Below are 22,539 nucleotides of genomic sequence, written 5' to 3' on the forward strand. Positions count from 1 at the left end.
TGATTGGGGCCATATGCAGATGCCCATGTCTCAGATATGTGGCATGCACTATGTAACTTATACAGGAACTGAAGAGTTAGGTCCTTGGAGCTTTGCTACTGTTTTACTAGTGTATCTCTGTAGATGGCCAACAATAGTTTCCACAAAGTCAAAGCTCATGTACTAGCCTCTACTCTCATATACCATGAAGTCCTTTAATCACTTCATCCATGCTTAAGAGCTTGGAGCGCGGGTGAGCCCGAGACGCTCCTCCAATAATTAGCATGTCCATCACCATGGGCTTAGTAGGAGTGAGACAGCTGCGAGGCTGAATCACCCAGGATAAAAAAAAAAGAATAACTATTAACAAGGAATGCAAACAGACATGCATATGTAATCCAATAGCAAAATACTGCGGATGCTGGAAATCTGAAATAACAACAGAAAATGCTGGAAACACTCAGCAGGCCAGGCAGCATCCATGGAGAGAGAAACAGACCCTTTGTCAGAACTGGAAAAAGTTAGAAATGTAAGAGGTTTTAAGCAGGTGCAGAGACAGGGAAAGGGGGAGATGAAGAAAGAACAAAAGGAAGGGCCTGTGATAGGGTGGAAGGCAGGAGTCGTTAAATGTTGCAAATGGGAATGGCAGAATCATCAACAGCTGGCATGTGGAAAATAGGGGCAGGGGTTACAGCCTGAAATTGTTGAACTCAATGTTGAATCCTGAAGGCTGTAAGGTGCCTAATCGAAAGATGAGCTGCTGTTCCTCGAGCTTACGTTGAGCTTCATTGGAATAGTGTAAGAGGCCGAGGTCAGAGTGGGAGTGGAGCGGAGAATTAAAGTGACAAGCGACCGGAAGCGCGCGGTCACCCTTACAGACTGTACGGAGGTGTTCCGCAAAGCTGTCACCCAATGTAGAGGAGTCTGCATCGTGAACAGCGAATACAGTATAATAAATTGCAAGAAGTACAAGTAAATCGCTGTTTCACCTGGAAGGGGTGTTTGCGGCCCTGGACAGTGGGAATGGAGGAGGTAAAAGGGCAGGTGTTGCATCTCCTGCGCTTGCACGGGAAGGCACCGTGGGGAGGGGAGGGGCTGTTGGAGGTGATTGAGGAGTGGACCACGTTGTTGTGGAGGGAGCGGTCCCTTCGGAATGCTGAAAGGGGAGGGAAGGGGAAGATGCATTTGGTGGTGGGATCATGCTGGGGGTGGCGGAAATGGCGGAGGATCATCCGTTGAATGCGAAGGCTAGTGGGGTGAAAGGTGAGGACAAGGGGAACGCTATTGTGGTTCTGGGAGGGAGGGAAAGGGTGAGAGCAGAAGTGCGGGAAATGGAACGGACACGGTCGAGGGCCATGCCAACCACGATAGAGGGGAATCCTCGGTTGAGAAAAAAGGAAGATTTATCGGAAGCACTAGTATGGAAGGTGGGATTGTCAGAACAGACGCAGTGGAGACGGAGAAACTGGGAGAATGGAATAGAGTCCTTACTGGAAGCAGGGTGGGTAGAAGTGTAGTCTAGGTAGCTGTGGGAGTCAGTGGGCTTGTAGTGGAGGTGTTAACTGTTAGCGGCGCTGCGCCGCCGGCGATGACGTCATATTGGGTGGTGCCCCCCGACACATTGCCGGACGGTATGTCCGCCGGGGTCAGGGGGGACTACCTGTGGCTGGGGCGGCGCTAGTTAAAGGGGAGGTGGTGGGCAGCCATTTTTATGCTGGCCGCCTGCCAGCACCTGCCCCCATTGCTGTCCCCGGCCCCTGTGAAGCCCCCCGCTGGGTGCCGGCTGCTCTCCGTGAGCCCGGCACTCCTCTTGTGTGCCGGGCACGTTTGCCGGCACTCCCAATCCCTGGTGGCCCAGCTGGGCGCAGGTTCGCGCTGGGCCAGGCCCCTCCCCTTTAATAAGGGGAGGAAGGCCTGCAGTACCCAGGCGCGATCTCCCGCAGCGCGAGGCGCTGCAGCACGTAGCGCCGCGATATTGGCTCGCAGCGCCCCAAGAGGGACGCAGGGCGCTTCCAGTAGCGCCGCTCCTCCCTCTTGGGGCGCTACCTGGGAAAATCGGTCACGGGGGCGCTTATCCCTTATTCTCTCAGTTGTAGGTGATGTTTCTGTTTTCGTACCAAAGTGCATCACCTCATATTTATCTATGTTGAAGTTCATTTGCCACTTAACTGCCCAGTCTGCAAGTTTTCTAACGTCTTATATTATGTTGAATTCTTCCTCAGTGTTATCCCCCAGTTTGGTATTATCTCCAAATTTTGATATTGGGTTACTTATTCCTAAGTCCAAATTATTAATGTAAATTATGAATAACAGTGGTCCCAGCACTGATCCTTGTGGAACACCGCTTTCTAATTCCTCCAATCTGAATAACTACTGTTTTCTATTTTTTGCCAATTTACTATTCATTCGGATATTTGTCCCCAGACTCCACATGCCCTAACCTTTGTCATGAGCCTTCTGTGTGGTACCTTATCAAAGGTTTTTTTTTAATCTTAAGTATATGACATCTGCTACATTACCCTTGTCTACTCTCTGTTACCTTTTCAAAGTTGTTTATCAGGTTAGTTAAGCATGATTTAGCCTTTTGGAATCTATGCAGAATTTTTAATTGTATTTTCTGTCTCTAGGGACGGAATATTCTGGGAGGTCATCGGGTGGGATCGGTGGTGGATCGGGTGGAAAGGTGGGTTTTTTGATAGTGAGTCAGGACCCCGCTGTCAACCCACCGCCACGCGCCTTTCCCAATGTCGGGTCTGTCAGTGCTGAGCAGACCCGACATGCAGCGGCGGGGAACCCAATTAAGCTGATTATTGCCTTGTTGAAAGATCATTAATAATACATTTACCTTTACCTTTTCTCGATAACTGCTCTCCCAAGGGGTCCACGCTGCTCAGGGATCATGTCTGTTAAGCTGAGGTGGGAGTTGAATGGTCATTGAATGAGCTGATTACTTGACAGCTTGAAATGTGCTATAAAAGCTCCCACCTCACAACTGCTCACTTTCTAAGCTCAGAAGCTGTTGCTTACTCCATTTGGAAATCAGATTGAGCTTTATGTAGGCTAAAAATGTATGGAGCAAACTGGAACAACCTCTCTCACCATTGACAGCTTGCTTCTGTCATCTCAACTTCACATGCCATGTATTCCATTAGCATGGGTACTGTTTATACTGTTTCACCTTGGTCCTCAGAACCTGACCATGATCAGCCCCAACAACAGCAGAACCAGGCACACCAGCAGCACAAACAACAACACCAACCTTCTCCGCAATCACCTGTTGCTGCACAGGACAGAGGGAATCAGCACCCGAGCACATTGCTGCCCGGGAGGCCAGGGGTGGCTTTACCATGGCCACATTTACTTCACTTGACGCTGTACACCCTGGCTGCCACATGATGCGCCAGGTTGGCACCACCCCACACCAACACCATAAAGCATCCCTACAATGCCCAAGCCATTCCTTTCACACCCACCACCAGTGCAGGGGGTACCGTTATGTCTCACCATTCACTGCAATTCGCTAAGCCACTTCCAAATGTGCACACAAATCTGTCCAGGAACGCAAACTGTTGAAAATAAAGGTTTTAATGTTTGACAGCACATTAACAGAAACTTCACATGAACATTGGATAAAACACCCAAGTGCCTACCCTGTATGTTATTAGTTGGTATGATTCAGTGTGAGGGGTGGCTAGTGCGATGGGGGAAGTGATAATGTAGATAGAGAGGGATGGGTGGAGGTGCAAGGTAAGTTGGTATGAGTAAGGATGTGCAGGAGTAGGGTAGGGAAGGCAGAGTGATGGGGATGTGATGAGAGGCACAGCAGGATGAGGTTGAGTGTGGCCTTTCAGAAGCTGCTCCACTTGCTCCACTCTAATAAAACCGACACAGGCAGCTACAGATCCATTAGTCTCACTTCCATTCATGGCAAATAGTGGAACTTATTGTTGGGAGTAAACTGGAGAAGTATCTACAGAATGATAACCTAGTAAAGAGTAACATCGATTCGGAAGGGGAAGGTATCACCTGACCAACCTTCTTGACTTCTTGGAGGAAGTAACATCCCCAGTGGAATCTGGAAAGCTCTACGATTTTCAAAAGGCATTTGACAAAGTCCCTCATGAAAGGCTATTAGTTAGACCCAAAGCTCTGGTTATTCAGGGTAAACCCTGGGAATGGATAAGAAACTATCTGAATGGTACCAAGAAACTAATGCTCATTAGAAAAGAAAGAAAAAAAGAACTTGCAATTTATATAGCGTCTTTCATGACCTCAGGACACCCCAAAGTATTTCACAGCCAATGAAGTATTTTTGAAATGTAGTCACTGTTGTTATGTAAGGAAATGCGGCAGCCAATTTGTGTACAGCAAGGTCCCACAAACAGCAGTTAGATGAATGAACAAATAAATGCCTAGAAATTCGGTGGACTGCGCCACCAGTTAGCGCCCAAAGAGGGCACTTAGTGGGTTTAGCACCACCGGTCTCGCCTCCCGCGAAATTTAGCGGGGCGCTAATGGCGGCGTTAGCCTGTAGCGCTGCGCCACCACCAATGACATCATCGGTGTGCGCAGCAGCCCGCTACCGCCCCGATCGCGATATTTGGTCGCGCCCCCCATTGTAACGCCGGTCGCAATCTGTGACCGGTTCAGGGGGGCCGACCTACAGCGGTAGTGGTGCTAATTAAAGGGGAGGTGCGGGGCGGCCCTTTTTTTTGCTGGCTGCCTGCCAGCATCGCCTCGCGCCGCCGTCCCCAGCCTTCTCCTCAGTGCTGGGCTCTTTTGCCGGCACTCGCGATCTCTGATCGCGTTGGCGCAGGCCCCTGCCCTTTAAGAAGGGGAGGAAGGCCTGCAGTACCGCAGCGCGCCGTGCCGCAGCGTGTGGCGCTGTGGCACGTTGCGCTGCGATATTCAGTTGCAGCGCCCCAAGACGGATGCGGGGTGCCTCGAGCAGCGCCCTGCTTCCGTTTGGGACGCTGAAACTGAATTTCCGGCGGGCGCAAGCAGCTGGCCCACCGAATTTCTAGGCCAAACTGTTTAAGTGATGTTGGTTAAGGGATAAATATTGGCCAGGACACTGGAAGAACTCTTTGAATAGTTCTATGGGATCTTTTGCATCCACCTGAGATGGCAGGAGAGGCCTCAGTTTAACGTCTCACCCAAAAGATGGCAGTTCCGATAGTGCAGCACTCCCTCATCTGGGAATGCTGCACTGTCGGGATCAGCCTGGATTATGGGCTCAAGCTCTGGAGCGGGGCTTGAACCCACGACTTTCTGACTGAGAGTCAAGAGTTTGATGGTGAGCCAAAGCTAACCCCTTAGAGGAGTTATGGTGGGGTCGAGGTGTGGGAGGGGAATGGGTACTAAGTGGGGTGTTGCAAGGCCCGGTATTGGGACCGCTACTATTTCTCATTTACATCCATGACCTGGACTCAGAAACTCAATGTAAGTTGATTACATTTGCTGATGATACCAAACTGGGAGGAGCAGTGGAATTGGAGAGAGCAACTCAGAAGTTACAGAATGTGTTGGACAAAGGAAGTATGCGGGCAGCTCATAGCAGCTGAAATTCAATGCAACTGAAAGGCAAAGTAAAACAATAAGCAACACATGTACCACATGAATGGTTTTCCTAAGATCAAGCTTTAGCATAAATTGTCATTTCAGAGTCCTGTGGAGTATCAAGTGATGGAGGTTCTCTATTGTTCTTTGGGGGCTGGCTTTGAATCTTGATACCACTGTAGATGATACTGTCCTCGTTGTTAACTGAGTGCCTTGCCACCTCACCGCTCCGTGCTGTCGATCTCTTTTGAAACTGCACTCTTGCATACGTGATTTCATTTTCGTCGTTACTCAACTGGGCAGCTCCCTCGCTGGGTGTTTCTGCTGAGCTACATGGAATGTGCTTTACACTTGCGTATAAAGTGCTCCCTTCTGCTGCTGCCAATTGCTAAAATAAAATAATACAAGGTCCAATTTATTTCTGATTAACTTGAATGGTGATTTGTGCTGTTAGGAGGAGAAATCTATTTCTAGATTGTTACAAATCAGTTTACAAAGTATTACAAAGTACGACAAATTATTTACAGCACTGAAACATGCCATTCGGCCCAACTGGTCTGTGCCGGTGTTTCTGCTCCACTCGAGCCTCCTTCCACCCCTCGCCATCTCACCCCATCAACATATCCTTCTATTCCTTTCTCCCCCAAGTGCTTATTTAGCTTCCCCTTGAATGCCTCGATGCTATTCGCCACAACTACTCCCTGTGGTAGTGAGTTCCACATTCTGACCAGTCTCTGGGTAAAGAGGTTTCTGCTGAATTCCCTATTGGATTTATTAGTGACTATCTTGTAGTTATTGCCCCCAGTTGTGGTCTCGCCCATAAGTGGAAACGTCTTCTCTACGTTTACACTATCAAACCCTTTCATAATCTTGAAGATGTCTATCAGGTCACCCCTCAGTCTTCTCTTTTCAGAAAAGTGCCCCAGCCTGCTCAATCTTTCCATAAGTTTTTAATTTTCCAAGAGAGTATGATAACACCTTACATATCACCATCTCACAGGTGACATAGCAGGGCTTCATAAATAGAGGTATTGAGTACAAAAGTAGAGAAGTTAAACTGAACCTTTATAAAGCGCTGGTTAGGCCAGAACTGGAGTATTGCGTCCAGTTCTGGCCACCACACTTTAGGCCCTTGAGAGGGTGCAGAGGAGATTTACCAGAATGGTTCCGGGGATGGGGAATCTTAGCTACAAGGACAGGTTGGAGAAGCTGGATTTGTTTTCATTAGAGCAAAGGAGGTTGAGGGGTGATTTGATAGAGGTGTACAAGATTGTGACGGGCTGGTTGGGTCTGATGACCTGTTCCTGTTCTTAAAAGCTTTTTTCAGTTCTTGCATTAGTACTTGGGTCTTTACAGGGCTGTATGAAAATGTAGACTGAGAAAAGTCATCAAATGCAAAGACCGGGTTAAACAATTAACAAAGGCTCATTTCTAACAGTAGAGCCAAGGCCAACCTCCCTCTGTGCCCCTCAGTAATGATATTCAAGATTGTAGCCAAACCAAGGAGTAGTTGAGGTGAATAGCGTAGACGCATTTACGGGGAAGCTAGATAAGCACATGAGGAATAGAAGGATATGCTGATCGGGTTCGATGAAGATGGGTTTGTGGGAGGCTCGTGTGGAGCATAAACGCCAGCATAGACCAGTTGGGCGAATGGCCTGTTTCTGTGCTGTAAATTCTATGTAATCCAGTTTTGCAAATTTCAAAACATTGTTCAGTGAATTCATACTTAATATCCTTACCTGATTATCCTTAAGAGTATTGTCTCCTCCATGACATATTATGCAGTTTGTATCTGAAAAATTACAATGTTACTGTTGAAAGCTATAACAGGAACGGTTAATATGTTTAAAATGTCCAAACTGAGCACGTGTTTCAGCGTACACAGCCTTACATAGATCTACATTCATGTGAACCTCATCTACATTGCACCTATGATTCCCTACATAGAGCGTAAAACTGCTCTGGTTATTATGCATAATATTCAGAAAGAATGGAGGTAACTTTCACCTTCACCGTCTGATGCATCAGATCACCTGCCTGTTGCAGAACCTGATTTTCATCCCGTTGATTTCTATGAGGTGCTCTGTCAGATTATTGCCCAAGACGTGAAGGTGTAAATTAGCCTCCTGTGTATTTAGGGCTTTGAAACACAAAGACTGATCAATTCTACCCTGAAAAGGATCTCCTGATCTGTTGTGCCATCAGTGACAGGCCAAACAATTCATCAGAGGAAGAACTCAGAGTCAGCCAGTGGCTTAGTTGGTAATACCTTCACCTCTGAGTCAGAAGGTTGTGGGTTCAAATCCCACTCCAGAGACTTTTGCACAAAAATCTAGGCTGACACTCCAGTGCAGTACTGAGGGAGTGCCGCACTGTCGGAGATGCTGTCTTTTGGATGAGACGTTAATCTGAGGCCCTATCTGCTCTCTCAGGTGGACGTATAAGATCCCATGACACTATTTTGGCTAATGTTTATCTCTCAACCAAGAAGTAATAGCAGAGCACTTGGAAAACAGTGACAGGATCGGACAAAGTCAACATGGATTTACAAAAGGTAAATCACGCTTGACTAATCTACTGGAATTTTTTGAGGATGTTACTGGTAGAATAGATAAGGGAGAACCAGTGGATGTGGTGTATTTGGACTTTCGTAAGGCTTTCGATAAGGTCCTGCATAAGAGATTAGCGTGCAAAGTTAAAGCACACGGGTTTGGGGGTAAGGTACTGTCTTGGATAGAGAACTGGTTGGCAGACAGGAAGCAAAGAGTTGGAATAAACAGGTCCTTTTCCGAGTGGCAGGCAGTGACTAGTGGGGTACCTCAGGGATCGGTGCTAGGACCCCAGCTATTCACAATATATATAAATGATCTAGACGAGGGAACTAGATGTAATATCTCCAAGTTTGCAGACGACACAAAGCTGGGTGGGCATGTGTGGTGTGAGGAGGATGCAGAGAAACTCCAGTATGATTTGGACAGATTGGGTGATTGGGCAGATGCATGGCAAATGCAGTATAATGTGGGTAAATGCGAGGTTATCCACTTCGGTGGCAAAAACAGGAAGACAGATTATTATCTGAACAGCAATAGATTGGGAAAAGGGGAAGTGCAACGAGACCTGGGTGTCCTTGTGTACCAGTCACTGAAGGTAAGCATGCAGGTGCAGCAGACGGTTAAGAAGGTAAATGGTATGTTGGCCATCATAGCGAGAGGATTCGAGTACAGGACAAGGATGTCTTGCTGCAGTTGTACATGGCCTTGGTGAGACCACACCTTGAGTATTGTGTGCAGTTTTGGTCACCTTATCTGAGGAAGGATGTTCTTGCCATGGAGAGAGTGCAGTGAAGGTTCACCAGACTGATACCTGGGATGGCCGGAATGACGTATGAAGAGAGATTGGGTCGATTAGGCTTATATTCGCTAGAGTTTAGAAGAATGAGAGTTCATTGAAACTTATAAAATTCTAACAGGACTAGACAGACTAGATGCAGGAAGGATGTTCCCAATGGTGGGGGAGTCCAGAACCAGGGGTCATAGTCTAAGGATAAGGGGTAAGCCATTTAGGACAGAGATGAGGAGGAATTTCTTCACCCAGGGAGTGGTGAACCTGTGGAATTCTCTACCACAGAAGGCAGTTGAGGCCAGTTCATTAAATATATTCAAGAAGGAGTTAGATATATTTCTTAAGGCTAAAGGGATCAATGGATTTGGGGAGAAAGCAGGGACAGTGTACTGAATTTGGATGATCAGCCATGATCTCATTAAATGGCGGAACAGGCTCGGAGGGCCGAGTGGCCTACTCCTGCTCCTATCTTCTATGTATCTATGTAACATAACAAAAACAGATTATCTGGTCATTATCACCTCGCTGTTTGTGAGAACTTACTGTGTGCAAATTGGCTGCTGCATTTCCTACGTTATAACAGTGACTACACTTCAAAAAATAAGGTACTTAATTGGCTGTAAAGCACTTTGTGACGTCCGATAGTTGTGAACGGCACTATAGAAATCTTTATTATTTCTATCACTATGTCAGCCAATGAGTTGCACTGTGTCAGCCAATGAGTTGGAGGCAGGGCAGGACTAATTTATTTTATAGCAAAGAAAATCTATTTAATAAGAAAACAGTAACGCAAACAATGTCTATTTACCCAGCAGAGTCTATTTCAACAGTGCATTGCAGCAAACAGTCTACAGAGTCTACTTAAAAGAATCTCTATGAACTAGAGGAGCAGAACTCATGATCGAAACTATGGCCACTTCTCCTGATAAAAACAGGGTGATTTCTCCAGAAAAATGCAGTGAGTGAAGGGTCGTTACATAATACAATTTGATTATTTCTCCAGCAAAATGTGGTGTGGAAGATAGCTACGTGCAAATTATGTGCATAAAATCAATCCCAGTCACTTACAGCAGTGCAGCCTCCAGGCGCGTTTGACAGGGAATTACCCAATCATCTCCATGGCCGAGAATAGTGGTTTCACTATAAGCAGCTGGGAGAAATCTTAGAGATTGTCACCTCAGCGATCTCAGGAGAAGCATTAGCAGCGGAAAATTCGTCCTCCTTGTTGGTCCATGAATAGCATTTGTCTCAGAGAACCATAGCTGTTTGTGGCAGCTCTTTGCTGGAGCAATCCAATACTAAGGCTAATGTCTTTGCTCGCTCTTCAAGGCTCTGTATATCCCTCTGCTTCAAATCATTAGCCAATTTCCCTTTAAAAGACCCAAGGGTCTTTACCACTCCCTGTGACAAAGCATTCCATGCTCCAATAACCCTTTGAATAAAGAACCATTTCCTAACCAGTGTCTTGGTAACAATTTTAAATTGATGATCCCCTCATCACCGACACCCCAACCAGACAAAATCATTTTTCCCTATTCACTCGCTCAGAACCATTCATATTTTTGAAAACTTCTACAGGAAACTCTCTCTAACCGGCAAAATTCAGGAGTAGGTTCAGGTACGTTTTACTATATATTAGTGGCCGTGTAACCGGGGTTCCTGGATCTGTGGCCGTGTAACTGGGACTCCTGCACAAGTGCAGTGTAACCGGGGCTCCTGCACCTGTGACCTGTGGCCATGTATAGGGCTCTCGTACCTTGGTAAGTATACCTCTCTGTAATCTGGACTTTTTGATCAACCGGCGCCACGCCGGTCCCGTCGGTGCTGGATAAAAAAAAGTTTCCTGTATTAAGAACATAAGAACATAAGAAATTGGAGCAGGAATTGGCCACTTGGCCCCTCGAGCTTGCTCCGCCATTCAATAAGATCATGGCTGATCTTGGGCTCAAAGCCACTTCCCTGCCTGCTCCCCATAACTCTTCACTCCCTTATCTTGCAAAAATCTGTCTATCTCCACCTTAAATGTATTTAATGACCCAGCCTCCACAGTTCTCTGGGGCAGAGAATTCCACAGATTTACGACCCTCAGAAGAAATTCCTCCTCATCTCAGTTCTAAAAGGGCGACTCTTTATTCTGAAACTGTGCCCCCGAGTTCTAGATTTCCCCACGAGGGGAAACACCCTCTCTGCATCTACCTTGTCGAGCCCCCTCAGTATCTTATATGTTTCAATTAGATCACCTCTCATTCTTCTAAATTCCAATGAATATGGGCCCAACCAGCTCAAGCTTTCTTCATAAGTCAACCCCCTCATCTCAGGAATCAATCGTGTGAATCGTCTCTGAACTGCCTCCAATGCAAGTATATCCTTCCTTAAATAAGGAGACCAAAACTGTACGCAGTATTCAAGGTGTGGACTCACCAATATCCTGTACAGTTGTAGCAGTACCTTCCTGCTTTTATACTCCAAACCCCAACTCCAACATTCCATTTGCCTTTTTGATTACTTGCTGCACCTGCATACTAACTTTTTGTGTTTCATGCACAAGGACCCCCAGGTCCTTCTGAACTGTAGCATTTTGTAATCTCTCTCCATTTAAATAATAATTTGCTTTTTTTTTCCTGCCAAAGTGGATAACCTCGTACTTTCCCGCATTACACTCCATCTGCCAAATGTTTGCCCACTCACTTAGCCTGTCTATATCCCTTTGCAGATTCTTTGAGTCCTTTGCACAACTTGCTTTCCCACCCATCTTTGTATCATCCACAAACTTGGCTACATTACACTCGGTCGCTTCATCCAAGTCATTAATGTAGATTGTAAATAGTTGAGGTCCCAGCACCGATCCCTGTGGCACCCCATTAGTTACCGTTTGCCAAATGACCCATTTATCCTGACTCTCTGCTTTCTGTTAGTTAGCCAATTCTCTATCCATGCTAATATATTACCCCCAACTCCGTGAGCTCTTTTCTTATGCAGTAACCTTTTATGTGGCACCTTATCGAATGCCTTCTGGAAATCCAAATACACCACATCCACTGGCTCAATCTTATCCACCCTGCTCGTTACATCCTCAAAGAACTCCAGCAAATTTGTTAAACATGATTTCCCTTTCCTAAAACCATGCTGACTCTGCTTGACTGCATTATGATTTTCCAAATGCTCTGCTACTGCTTCCTTCATGAAGGACTCATGGGCCTAGAAATTCGGTGGGCTGTGTCACCAGTTAGCACCTAAAGAGGGCACTCAGTGGTTTTAGCGCCACTGGCCACGCCTCCCGTGAAATTTAGTGGGGCGCTAATGGCAGCGTTAGCCTGTAGCGCTGCGCCACCACCGATGACGTCATCGGTGTGCGCAGCATCCCGCTACTGCCCCGAATGCGATATTGGGTCGCCCCCCCTGTAACGCCGGTCGCAATTCGCGACCAGTTCAGGGGGGCCTACCTGTGGCGGTAGTGGCGCTAATTAAAGGAAAGGTGTGGGGCGGCCATTTTTCTCGCTGGCCGCCTGCCAGCACCTCCTCGCGCCGCCCTCCCCGGCCTCCTGATCCCCCCCCCGGGCAGTGCCGGCTGTGTCCCAAGAGCCCGGCACTTCTCCTCAGTGCCGGGCTCTTTTGCCGGCACTCGCGATCGGAGATTGCGCTGGTGCAGGCCCCTCCCCTTTCAGAAGGGGAGGAAGGCCTGCAGTACCGCAGCACACCGTGCCGCAGCGTGTGGCGCTGCAGCACGTTGCGCTGCGATATTCAGTTTCAGCGCCCCAAGAGGGACGCGGGGCGCCTCGAGCAGCGCCGCGTTTCCGTTTGGGGCACTGAAACTGAATATCGCGCTGGCGCAAGCGGCTCCATCTGGAGCGGAAAGTCTGGCGCCCAGGCCAGCTTGGCGCCCCGTTTCTAGGTCATGCATTTTCCCAATGACAGATGTTAGGCTAATTGGTCTATAGTTTCCTGCTTTCTGTCTCCTTTCTTAAATAGGGGTGTTACATTTGCGGTTTTCCAATCCACTGGGACCTCTCCAGAGTCCAGGGAATTTTGGTATATTGCAACCAATGCATCCACTATCTCTGCAGCCACTTCTTTTAAGACCCTGGGATGCAGGCCATCTGGTCCAGGGGACTTGTCGTCTTTTAGTCCCATTATTTTACCAAGTACTTTTTCCTTAGTGATAGTGATTGTCATTAGTTCCCCCCTCCCCGTGGCCCCTTGATTATCCATTATTGGGATGTTGTTAGTGTCTTCTACCATGAAGACAGATCAAAATATTTGTTCAGAGTCTCTTCCATTTTCCCGTTCCCCGTTATTAATTCCCCATTCTCATCCTCTAAGAGACCAACATTTACTTTAGCTACTCTCTTCCTTTTTATATATCTGCAGAAGCTCTTACTTTCTGTTTTAATATTTCTTGTCAGTTTACTCTCATAATTCATTTCTTTCTTTATTTAAAAATTTCCCAATCCTCTGGCCTCCCACCAATTTTGGCAACATTGTATGCCTTCGTTTTCAATTTGACACCATCCTTTACTTCCTTAGTTAGCCATGGATAGTGCTCCCTTCTCTTAAAATCTTTCTTTCCCACTGGAATATATTTTTGTTGAGAGTTATAAAATATCTCCTTAAATGTCCGCCACTATATTTCAACTGTCTTACCTTTTAATTTATTTTTCCAGTCCACTTTAACCAGTTCTGCCCTCATGCCATTGTAATTGCCTTTGTTTAAGATCCGGATACTGGTTTGAGATACAACTTTCTCACCCTCCAACTGAATTTGAAATTCAACCATGTTATGATCACTCTTTCCTAGAGGACCCATTACTTGAGAACCAGAGGATACAGATTTAAGGTGATTGGCAGAAGAACCAAAGGCGACATGAGGGAAAACTTTTTTTTAAGCAGCAAGTGGTTAGGATCTGGAATGCACTACTTGAAAGGGCGTTGGAGGCAGACTCAATCGTGGCTTTCAAAAGGGAATTGGATAAGTACCTGAAGGAATAAAATTTGCAGGGCTACGGGGAAAGGGCGGGGGAGTGGGACTATCTGAAGTGCTCTTGCATGGGCTCGACAGGCCAAATGGCTTCCTTCTGTGCTGTAACCATTCTATGATTCTGTGATTCTATTTAAAAACAGTAACAATGGGTGAAAAATGAGAAGATTGTGGATTTTATTAACTTTTATAAACTTCTTGTAGTGTTGTCTCTGCTTTAGCTGCCAAGCTGGAACATCCCAGCCAGCACGTGTCATCTTTAGGGCTCAGCCTTTGGAATTTCACATCTGAATTTTTTAGTTTAGACATCAAAGCCAAACACATCTGGATTCCCGCCGTACAAAGCTTTGGCTTCAGATAATCAGTCAAATTTGAACGAATGTTCTAATACAAAATATCACCGGAAAATCTTTTCAGCTGCAACTTTTTTTGTAAGAGTGCTCAAGGTGCTCTCAGCAAATTCATGCGAGCATGAGTTTAAGGCAATCATGAACCCATTTCATTCATGACTGCCTTAAGTTATTGCTGACAGAAATTTCCCGTGGTATGACTAGGGGAAGGATTGGCTTGGTCTTAAACAGATCTATTTCCAAAAAGAAGCCAAACCTCATTAGATTTTACTCTTACAGCAGCCAGTTCCACAGAGAATCGAGAATCTGCTTGAGCAAACAGTAACCATTCCAATATTGCACATCTGACTCCCTAACTAATTCTCTTAAATATCTTGTGTTTGACTGCAACTTAATACAATTGGGTCGAAGCAGAGAAATTTAGCTGGTTAAACCCTGAACACTTTCAATTACAACAGCCGCTACCCAACAGCTCAGTTTCATAGTAGAAAGACCAAGGCCCATCTGAATCTCACTTCTACCGAATCGCTTCCTGTCATACACCTCTATCTTTCTAAACCATTGTTCAATTTTGCTTCCTGCAGAGCTCAGGGGAATATTGGCTGTTACCTAGCAAGAGTAACAACTTAATTATTCTTCCATGTTTTATACATCTAGACTAGAATGTGCAGAATATTACAATCATACGTGTTTGTTGATTACAATGAACTATGTTCTCTTTAATTCTGCAACAAACTATTGATATATAATGAAATAATTAAAGAAAAATAGAAACTCACCCTTGTTGTTTTGCATCCGGTAGAAAAGTAGAGAAACAGCAAGCACAAGAATAAGGGCCCCCAGCACACCGAGCACAATATAAATCAGGCTGTGGTATAGAGAATAGGAAAAGGTCAGCACTGGGTCTCAATTGATTCTTGGCCATTTGTTTAAAGAAAGAACTTGCATTTATATAGCACCTTTCATGGCCTCAGGACATCCCAAAGCACTTTACAGCCAATGAAGTACTTTTGAATGTACTGCTGTAATATAGGAAATGTGGCATTCAATTTGCGCACAGCAAGGTCCCACAAACAGCAACATGATAGTGACCAGATAATCTGTTTTTTTTTAGTGGTGTTGATTAAGGGATAAATATTGGCCAGGCTGCTAAGGAGAACTCCCTTGCTCTTGTTGGAATATTGCCACGGGATCTGTTACTTCCACCTGAGAGGGCAGATGGGCCCTTGGTATAACGTCTCATCTTTTTTTTATTCGTTCCTGGGATGTGGGCATTGCTGGCAAGGCCAGCATTTATTGCCCATCCCTAATTGCCCTTGAGAAGGTGGCGGTGAGCAACCTTCTTGAACCACTGCAGTCCCTGTGGTGAAGGTGCTCCCACGGTGCTGTTAGGGAGGGAGTTCCAGGATTTTGACCCAGCGACAATGAAGGATCGGCGATATATTTCCAAGTCAGGATGGTGTGTGATTTGGAGGGGAATCTTGGAGGTGGTGGTGTTCCCATGCGCCTGCTGCCCTTGTCCTTCTGGTTGGTAGAGGCTGCGGGTTTGGGAGGTGCTGTCGAAGCAGAACTGAAAGATCTGAAAGACAGCACCCCCCGGCAGCGCAGCACTCCCTCAGTACTGCACTGGCGTGTCAGCGTAGATATTACGCTCAAGTCCCTGCAGTGGGGCGTGAATCCACAACCCTCTGCCAGAAGGCGAGTGTGCTACCCACTGAGCCATTTTAACATGTGGTAAGTTTCACATACAAAACAACAGAACAAAAGAATACCTGGTGACACCTGAAAAAATCGAAGCAACAACAGTTTCATGCACTCTATGGATTTTATATTCAGATGATCTTCATTGTCAAATTTATATAACAGAACAGACATAGGGATATGCCCTAAAATAAAGTGCATAGATTTTCAACATTTGTTACATAATTAACATTTATCTGGTAAAAATAAATATACTGCATGTGCTAGAAATCTGAAAGAAAAACAGAAGTTGCTGGAAATGCTCAGCAGCTCCGTCGGAATCTGCGGGGTGAACAGATATTTTTAGGTTCTGGTGTGAACAAGAATCCTGAAGAAGTGCTGCACCCGAACCAAAAGTGTGTCTGTTTTCTCCACAGGTGCGGACGGACCTGCTGTGTGTTTCCAGCAGTCTCTGAGTTTGTTTGACGTTTAGTTGGCGTTTTCTCCTTATTACCATTGCAACTTCAAAGACCCAATTCCTTAGTGTTTACATTGGACCACAATTTCTGCAGCTTATTGCCTACAGCGCGGGCTAATAATACAGAAATGAGAAGTGAGTTATGTTAATTGAGTATTTACATCCCAACACATTGGGTGAAATATATAGCCAGAGAATATGAATTGGAGAAAACCTTCTCCAGGCCCTGACTTAAAGCGGCACCACTAAAAACGAGTCCCCTGCCATCAACATCCGAGGGGTCGTTGTTGCCCAGAAGCTTAACTGGACCAGCCACGCCAACACTGTGGCTACAAAAGCAGGGCAGATGCTGGGTACTCTGCAACGAGTGGCTCACCACCTGATCCCTCAAAGCCTCTGCATCATCTGCAGTGCTCAAGTTAGGAGTGTGATGGAATACTCACCTTGGATGGGTGCAGCTGTAACAATATTCTAGAGGTTCACCACTATTTAAGACAAAGCAGTCCATATGGTCAGTGCCCCGTCACTGAGTTCAATATCCACCCCCTTCACCGCTGGTGCACGGTGACTACAGTGCGTACTATCTACAGGACACAATGCAGCAACGCCCACAGCCTGAGAATCAATTAAAAAAACTTTTCCGGCTTAACTTAAAATCACCTCTGAGCCCAATGGCCTGTACCGCCAAAAAGGGCAAGACATCCAACATCATGAGAACACCACCTCCTCAAAGTTACACACTTTTCTGGCTTGGAACTATACTGTTGTTTCTTTATTGTTGTTAACTCAAAATCATGGAATTTCTTACTTAACACCATTGGCCAGCAGATCAAGAAGAAGGCCCAGCGCCACCTTCTCAGGGCAACTAGCGATGGGCAATAAAAGTGACCCTGTCAGCATTGCCCACATCCCAGGAAGAAATTTTAAGAAAAGAAACTTCCTGCAGTTGTAGTGACCGACACTGAGAAGTGGACCAAATGTGCAAGATGTCGCTCACTAGTGATATCAAGGGCTGTGCAGCTATGTCGCTGTGATTGCTCCCTTTCACCAGCAGAAACTTTTCTATCAGTGCCACACCAGAACAGATGTCGGCAAGGTAAGTTTGGCAAGCACAACTCATCTTACGCCATGGACAAGTGCGGGGACTGCGGGGAGGACGATCAAACTGACTGTAATGTATGTACCTTTAAGGGGGGAACTACTTTGTACAGCTCATGTATACTGTAGTACCGGCAGTGACCACACCTGTATATAGCGCTGAGTAGTAATCTGTACAGATCAGTTGCAGTCTGAGCCACGTTGAGTAAACACCTATTGTACCGTTCTCCGTAGTCTGTGTCTTCTTATACACGGACGTAACATTGGCGACGAGGCAGGTTCGAACCTACCTGCAACTCTGCATCACCTCCCGGGGATTCGTTCCTGGAGCTCAGTGGATTGGAGGTCAAGGCCAGAGACTTGGGCGTCGACCACGGGCAACCGCCCAGTCATCCAGCAGAGACTCGAGAATTGCGAGGGAGGCTGTCGAGAGCCAGGCTTCGCTTTCCAGTCGAGGTGGTCCAGCGAAACGGGCTGGCAACAGGTAGTGCGCAGACCCTTCCCGGACGGCGGCGGGCTAGAGCCCGATCGAGCAGCACAGCAAAGGGCCGAGCAGCGTCGACGGGGAGAGAGAGAGAGGGCAGAGCGCACAGGGCGCAGCCGGTGTTCAGGGGCCGAGCAGCGTCAGAGAGAGAGAGAGAGACGCGCAGAAACCCGCGAGGCACCGCCATTGCCACGAGAACCGCCGGGAGCGGCGTCGGCAGCAGCGGGGGAGGAAGGAAAGCACGAGAGATGCCATTTTAAGCCGTTGGGAGACGCCATTTTAAACCACACCCAAAATGCCGAAGAGTGGCAGTATCACCGCATTTGACAATGAAGTCGAAGATTGGACTACATATGTCGAACGAATAGAGGTGTACTGCAAGGCAAATGAGGTGTTAGATGACAAGAAAGCGTCGGTATTGTTAAATTTAATGGGTGCAAAGACGTATGGTTTATTACGAAATCTAGTAACCCCAACAAAGCCAATGGAAAAGAGTTTTGAAGACATAGTAACGATACTAAAGGAACATTTAAACCCCACACCGCTGCTGATAGCAGAAAGATTCAAGTTTCACAAATGGAACCAGCATAAGGATGAAAGCAATGCTGATTATTTAACGGAACTGCGCAAACTATCGAAACACTGCCAGTTTGGAGCGGGACTGGCAGATACCTTAAGGGACAAGTTTGTGTGTGGGCTTCAAAGTGAAGGAACCCAGAAACGGCTTTTATCTGAAAAGGACCATACGCTAGAAAAGGCTTTCAGCATTGCGGTATCATATGAAGCAGCAGCACGGGGCGCTGCAGAGATACAACAGAGGCCGCAAGAATATGGCACAAACGAAATGTCATATGGAACAGAGAAGTGCTATCGCTGTGGCAGAACAACACACGACCAGAATGATTGCTGGTTCACAAGACAAAGTGTACAGACAGTGTGGAAAAGTAGGACACATAGCACGAGTCTGCAGGTCGGGAAAGAAAACCAGCAATAAGAAACCGACCAAAGGGAAGTACAAGGAGGTACATAAGATAACGGAGAATAGTTCAGACGAACAAAAGAGTGATAACGACTCCGAAAGCAGGGAACTGAGTTGTCTGAAACTACATAATGTGATCACAACGTAGGATCACTGAACCATTTGGGTCACTCTCAAGATAGCAGGAGTCCAGGTAAAGATGGAATTGGACACAGGATCAGCTCTAACAGTCATAAACCGACAGGACTATGTGCGGCTATTCCCACACATACCCTTGAGAGACACAAAAATTATTTTGAAGACATACACGGGGCAAAAAGTCTACCCCAAAGGAAAAATAAGGGTGACCGTTATATATAACGGTAAGGAAACACCAAAACTAGACCTGTATGTATTGCAAGATGGAGGACCACCATTACTGGGACGTGAATGGATCCGGAAAAAACAACTGGATTGGCATTCCATACAGGCACTGACTGTGGCTGACAAAAAGGATGACGACGTCACACCTGGGCGACTGTCAAAGATCCTAACTGACGCGAAAGAAATGTTCCAGCAAGGACTCGGAACACTAAATGGCATGACAGCGATGATTAAAATTGAAGAAAACGCAAGCCCAAAATTTTTTAAGGCCAGACCGGTACCTTATGCGATCCGCCCAGCCGTCGAAGCAGAGCTGGAGAGTCTGGAACGTTCAGGTGTACTGTCCAAGGTAGACTGGAGTGAGTGGGCTACACCCATCGTCCCTGTGATGAAAAAGTCGTTGAGCAGCACGCCTGGGGAACCAAGGAAGGTTCGCATCTGTGGGGACTTTAAGGTAACAGTGCACCCAGTCCTTCACACCGTACAATATCCACTTCCGCGGATTGAAGATATTTTCGCCTCGCTATCTGGAGGGAAACGCTTCACTAAGATTGATCTGGCCCAGGCGTATCTGCAAATGGAGGTAGAAGAAGCATCGAAAAAATACCTCACAATCAACACCCATAAAGGTCTCTACCAATACAACCGGCTGGTATTCGGGGTAGCATCAGCTCCGGCTATTTGGCAGAGGGCAATGGAACAAGTCCTGCAAGGGATCCCAGGGACCCAGTGTTATTTGGACGACATCCTGGTCATGGGCGAAAATGACAATGATCACCTTGCCAACCTGGAGCAGGTGCTCACTAGATTGCAGGAATATGGGCTCCGAGCTAACCGCCCCAAATACGAGTTTTTTAGAAAACAGATCTCGTATTGTGGCCACGTTATCGATAAAGAGGGGTTACATAAGTCCCCAGAGAAGATTGAGGCAGTAGTCAAGGCTCCTGCACCGGAAAATGTGTCACAACTGAGGTCGTTCCTCGGGCTGGTAAACTACTACCATAAGTTCTTGCCAAATTTGTCTGCAATACGACACCCTCTGAACACCCTACTGCAAACTGTGGTGCCATGGAAGTGGAGTGATGAATGTAGACGAGCTTTCCAGAAGAGCAATACACTAATCACATCGAAAGAGGTATTGGCCCATTACAACCCAGCATTACCAATTCGGTTGGCATGTGATGCGTCACCCTACGGCATTGGAGCAGTGCTGTCGCACAAATTCTCAGACGGCTCAGAGAGGCCAATAGCCTTCGCGTCACGATCACTAACCTCAGCCGAGCGTAACTACGCCCAGATTGACAGGGAGGCCCTCAGCCTAGTGTGGGGAGTGAAAAAGTTCAATCACTATCTGCACGGGCAGAAATTCACCTTGCTGACTGATCACCAGCCTCTTGTCTCCATTTTTAATCCGAAGAAGGGCGTTCCGGTGATGACTGCGCAACGACTACAAAGATGGTCACTTTTTCTAGGGGCGCACCACTATGAGATTGAATATAAGGGCACGAAACAGCATGGAAATGCTGATGGGCTATCACGCCTGCCACTGCCTACTGCGGAGGAAGCACCAGCAGTGGATCCTGTCGAAATATTCCATTCGACTATAGTTGAATACCTACTGGTAACTAACGCTTGTATCGAAAAGGAAACCCGAAATGACCCGACACTGTCTCGGGTATATGATTTGACGGTGAAGGGATGGCCAGCATATGGCGACTCACTGTTGCCAGCATTCTCGACAAGGAGAGAACAGCTGTCAGTGTGCCGGGGGACCTTGATGTGTGAATCCCGAGTGGTAATTCCACCCAAGTTAAGGGATAGAGTGCTCAATGAGCTTCATGAGGGTCATCTGGGAGGGGTAAAAATGAAAAGCCTAGCCAGGGCTTATGTGTGGTGGCCGGGAATCGATAAACAAATCGAGGACCTGACCAAGAGCTGCTCAGGATGCCAGAAAGTCCAAAATGCACCACCACAGGCCCCTCTACACCCATGGGAGTGGCCCTCATCTCTATGGCAACGGGTGCATATTGATTTTGCTGGTCCATTCATGGACTCAATGTTTTTAATAGCCGTGGATGCGCACTCGAAATGGCCTGAGGTCATCAAAATGTCCTCCACCACCACAGAGAAAACTATTGCAGTCCTACGGACCATTTTTGCCAGGAATGGCTTGCCAGAACAGATTTGCTCCGACAACGGACCACAGTTTGTGTCCGAAGAGTTCCGGAGGTCCTTGAAAAAGAATGGGGTAAGGCATCACACATCCGCCCGTATCATCCAGCCACAAATGGATTGGCTGAGAGGTTCGTACAAACTTTTAAGAAGGCAATAAAGGCTATGTACAATGACAACATTCCGCTGCAGCACAAGGTGGACAATTTCCTGTTCGCCTACCGGAATGCGACACATGCAGTGACCAACCAGGCCCCAGTCATGATGTTCTTTAACCGAAGGTTAAGATCTCGCCTGGATTTGCTCAGACCAAACGTACGAAGAGATGTTGAGAGTAAGCAATTCCAGCACATCCATGAGAAGCCAACAAGGAGCTTCAATGTAGGGCAACCAGTCTTGGCCCGCGACTACCGAACAGAAAAATGGCAGCCAGGAACGATATGCACACGGCAGGGCCCACTAATGTACACAGTGGACGTTGGGGAGAGCATCGTGAGACGCCATGCTGACCAGATCCTAGAGTCACAGGAACAAGTCAACCCCATGCCTCGCCCATACGTACCTGGTGATGAACCCGACGTACAGGTCGCATCTACCCCAGAAACAGTAGCATCAGAAGCTGATGAACCAACCGACAACAGGGGGCCAGAATCACCTCCGCACCAAGAGCAAGACACTCGGGAAAGGCGCTATCCAGAAAGGATCAGGAAGCCTCCCCAAAGACTGAATTTATAAATAGACTATTTTCAGCTAGTGTTACATGTTAAAAGTGTTAATTGTAATTAGTTTGATATTTAATTGTTAAATGAGTGTTATGGTACTGTTAATCTAAAAGGGGAGGAATTGTAATGTGTGTACCTTTAAGGGGGGAACTACTTTGTACAGCTCATGTATACTGTACGACCGGCAGTGACCACACCTGTATATAACGCTGAGTAGTAATCTGTACAGATCAGTTGCAGTCTGAGCCACGTTGAGTAAACACTTATTGTACCGTTCTCCGCAGTCTGTGTCTTCTTATACACGGACGTAACACTGACCACGGCACCGTGGTACAGGAAGCCGTTCTAGAGGGGG

General features: G+C 46.8%; 2 protein-coding genes across 2 annotated transcripts in view; both read right to left on the reverse strand.

Moving 5' to 3' along the window:
- Positions 1-22,539, reverse strand: part of LOC147105068 (polymeric immunoglobulin receptor-like) — a 141,923-nt gene that overhangs the window by 35,123 nt on the left and 84,261 nt on the right. The gene's annotated exons all lie outside the window — the stretch shown is intronic.
- The window catches only part of LOC147105069 (uncharacterized), a 33,656-nt gene continuing 14,663 nt past the window's right edge, over positions 3,547-22,539 (reverse strand). Inside the window, exons 2-4 of the mRNA XM_086011132.1 lie at positions 14,988-15,076; positions 7,281-7,333; positions 3,547-5,926 (exon numbers count right to left, since the gene is read on the reverse strand). Of these exons, the coding sequence (XP_085867258.1) occupies positions 5,615-5,926; positions 7,281-7,333; positions 14,988-15,003 (381 nt within the window). The 5' untranslated portion in view covers positions 15,004-15,076 and the 3' untranslated portion in view covers positions 3,547-5,614. The remainder of the gene's footprint in view (positions 5,927-7,280; positions 7,334-14,987; positions 15,077-22,539) is intronic.

The sequence above is a fragment of the Somniosus microcephalus genome, chromosome 18 (assembly GCF_052327205.1).
Source record: "Somniosus microcephalus isolate GS21.2 chromosome 18, FLI_Smic_1.0, whole genome shotgun sequence".
Classification (NCBI taxonomy): domain Eukaryota; kingdom Metazoa; phylum Chordata; class Chondrichthyes; order Squaliformes; family Somniosidae; genus Somniosus; species Somniosus microcephalus.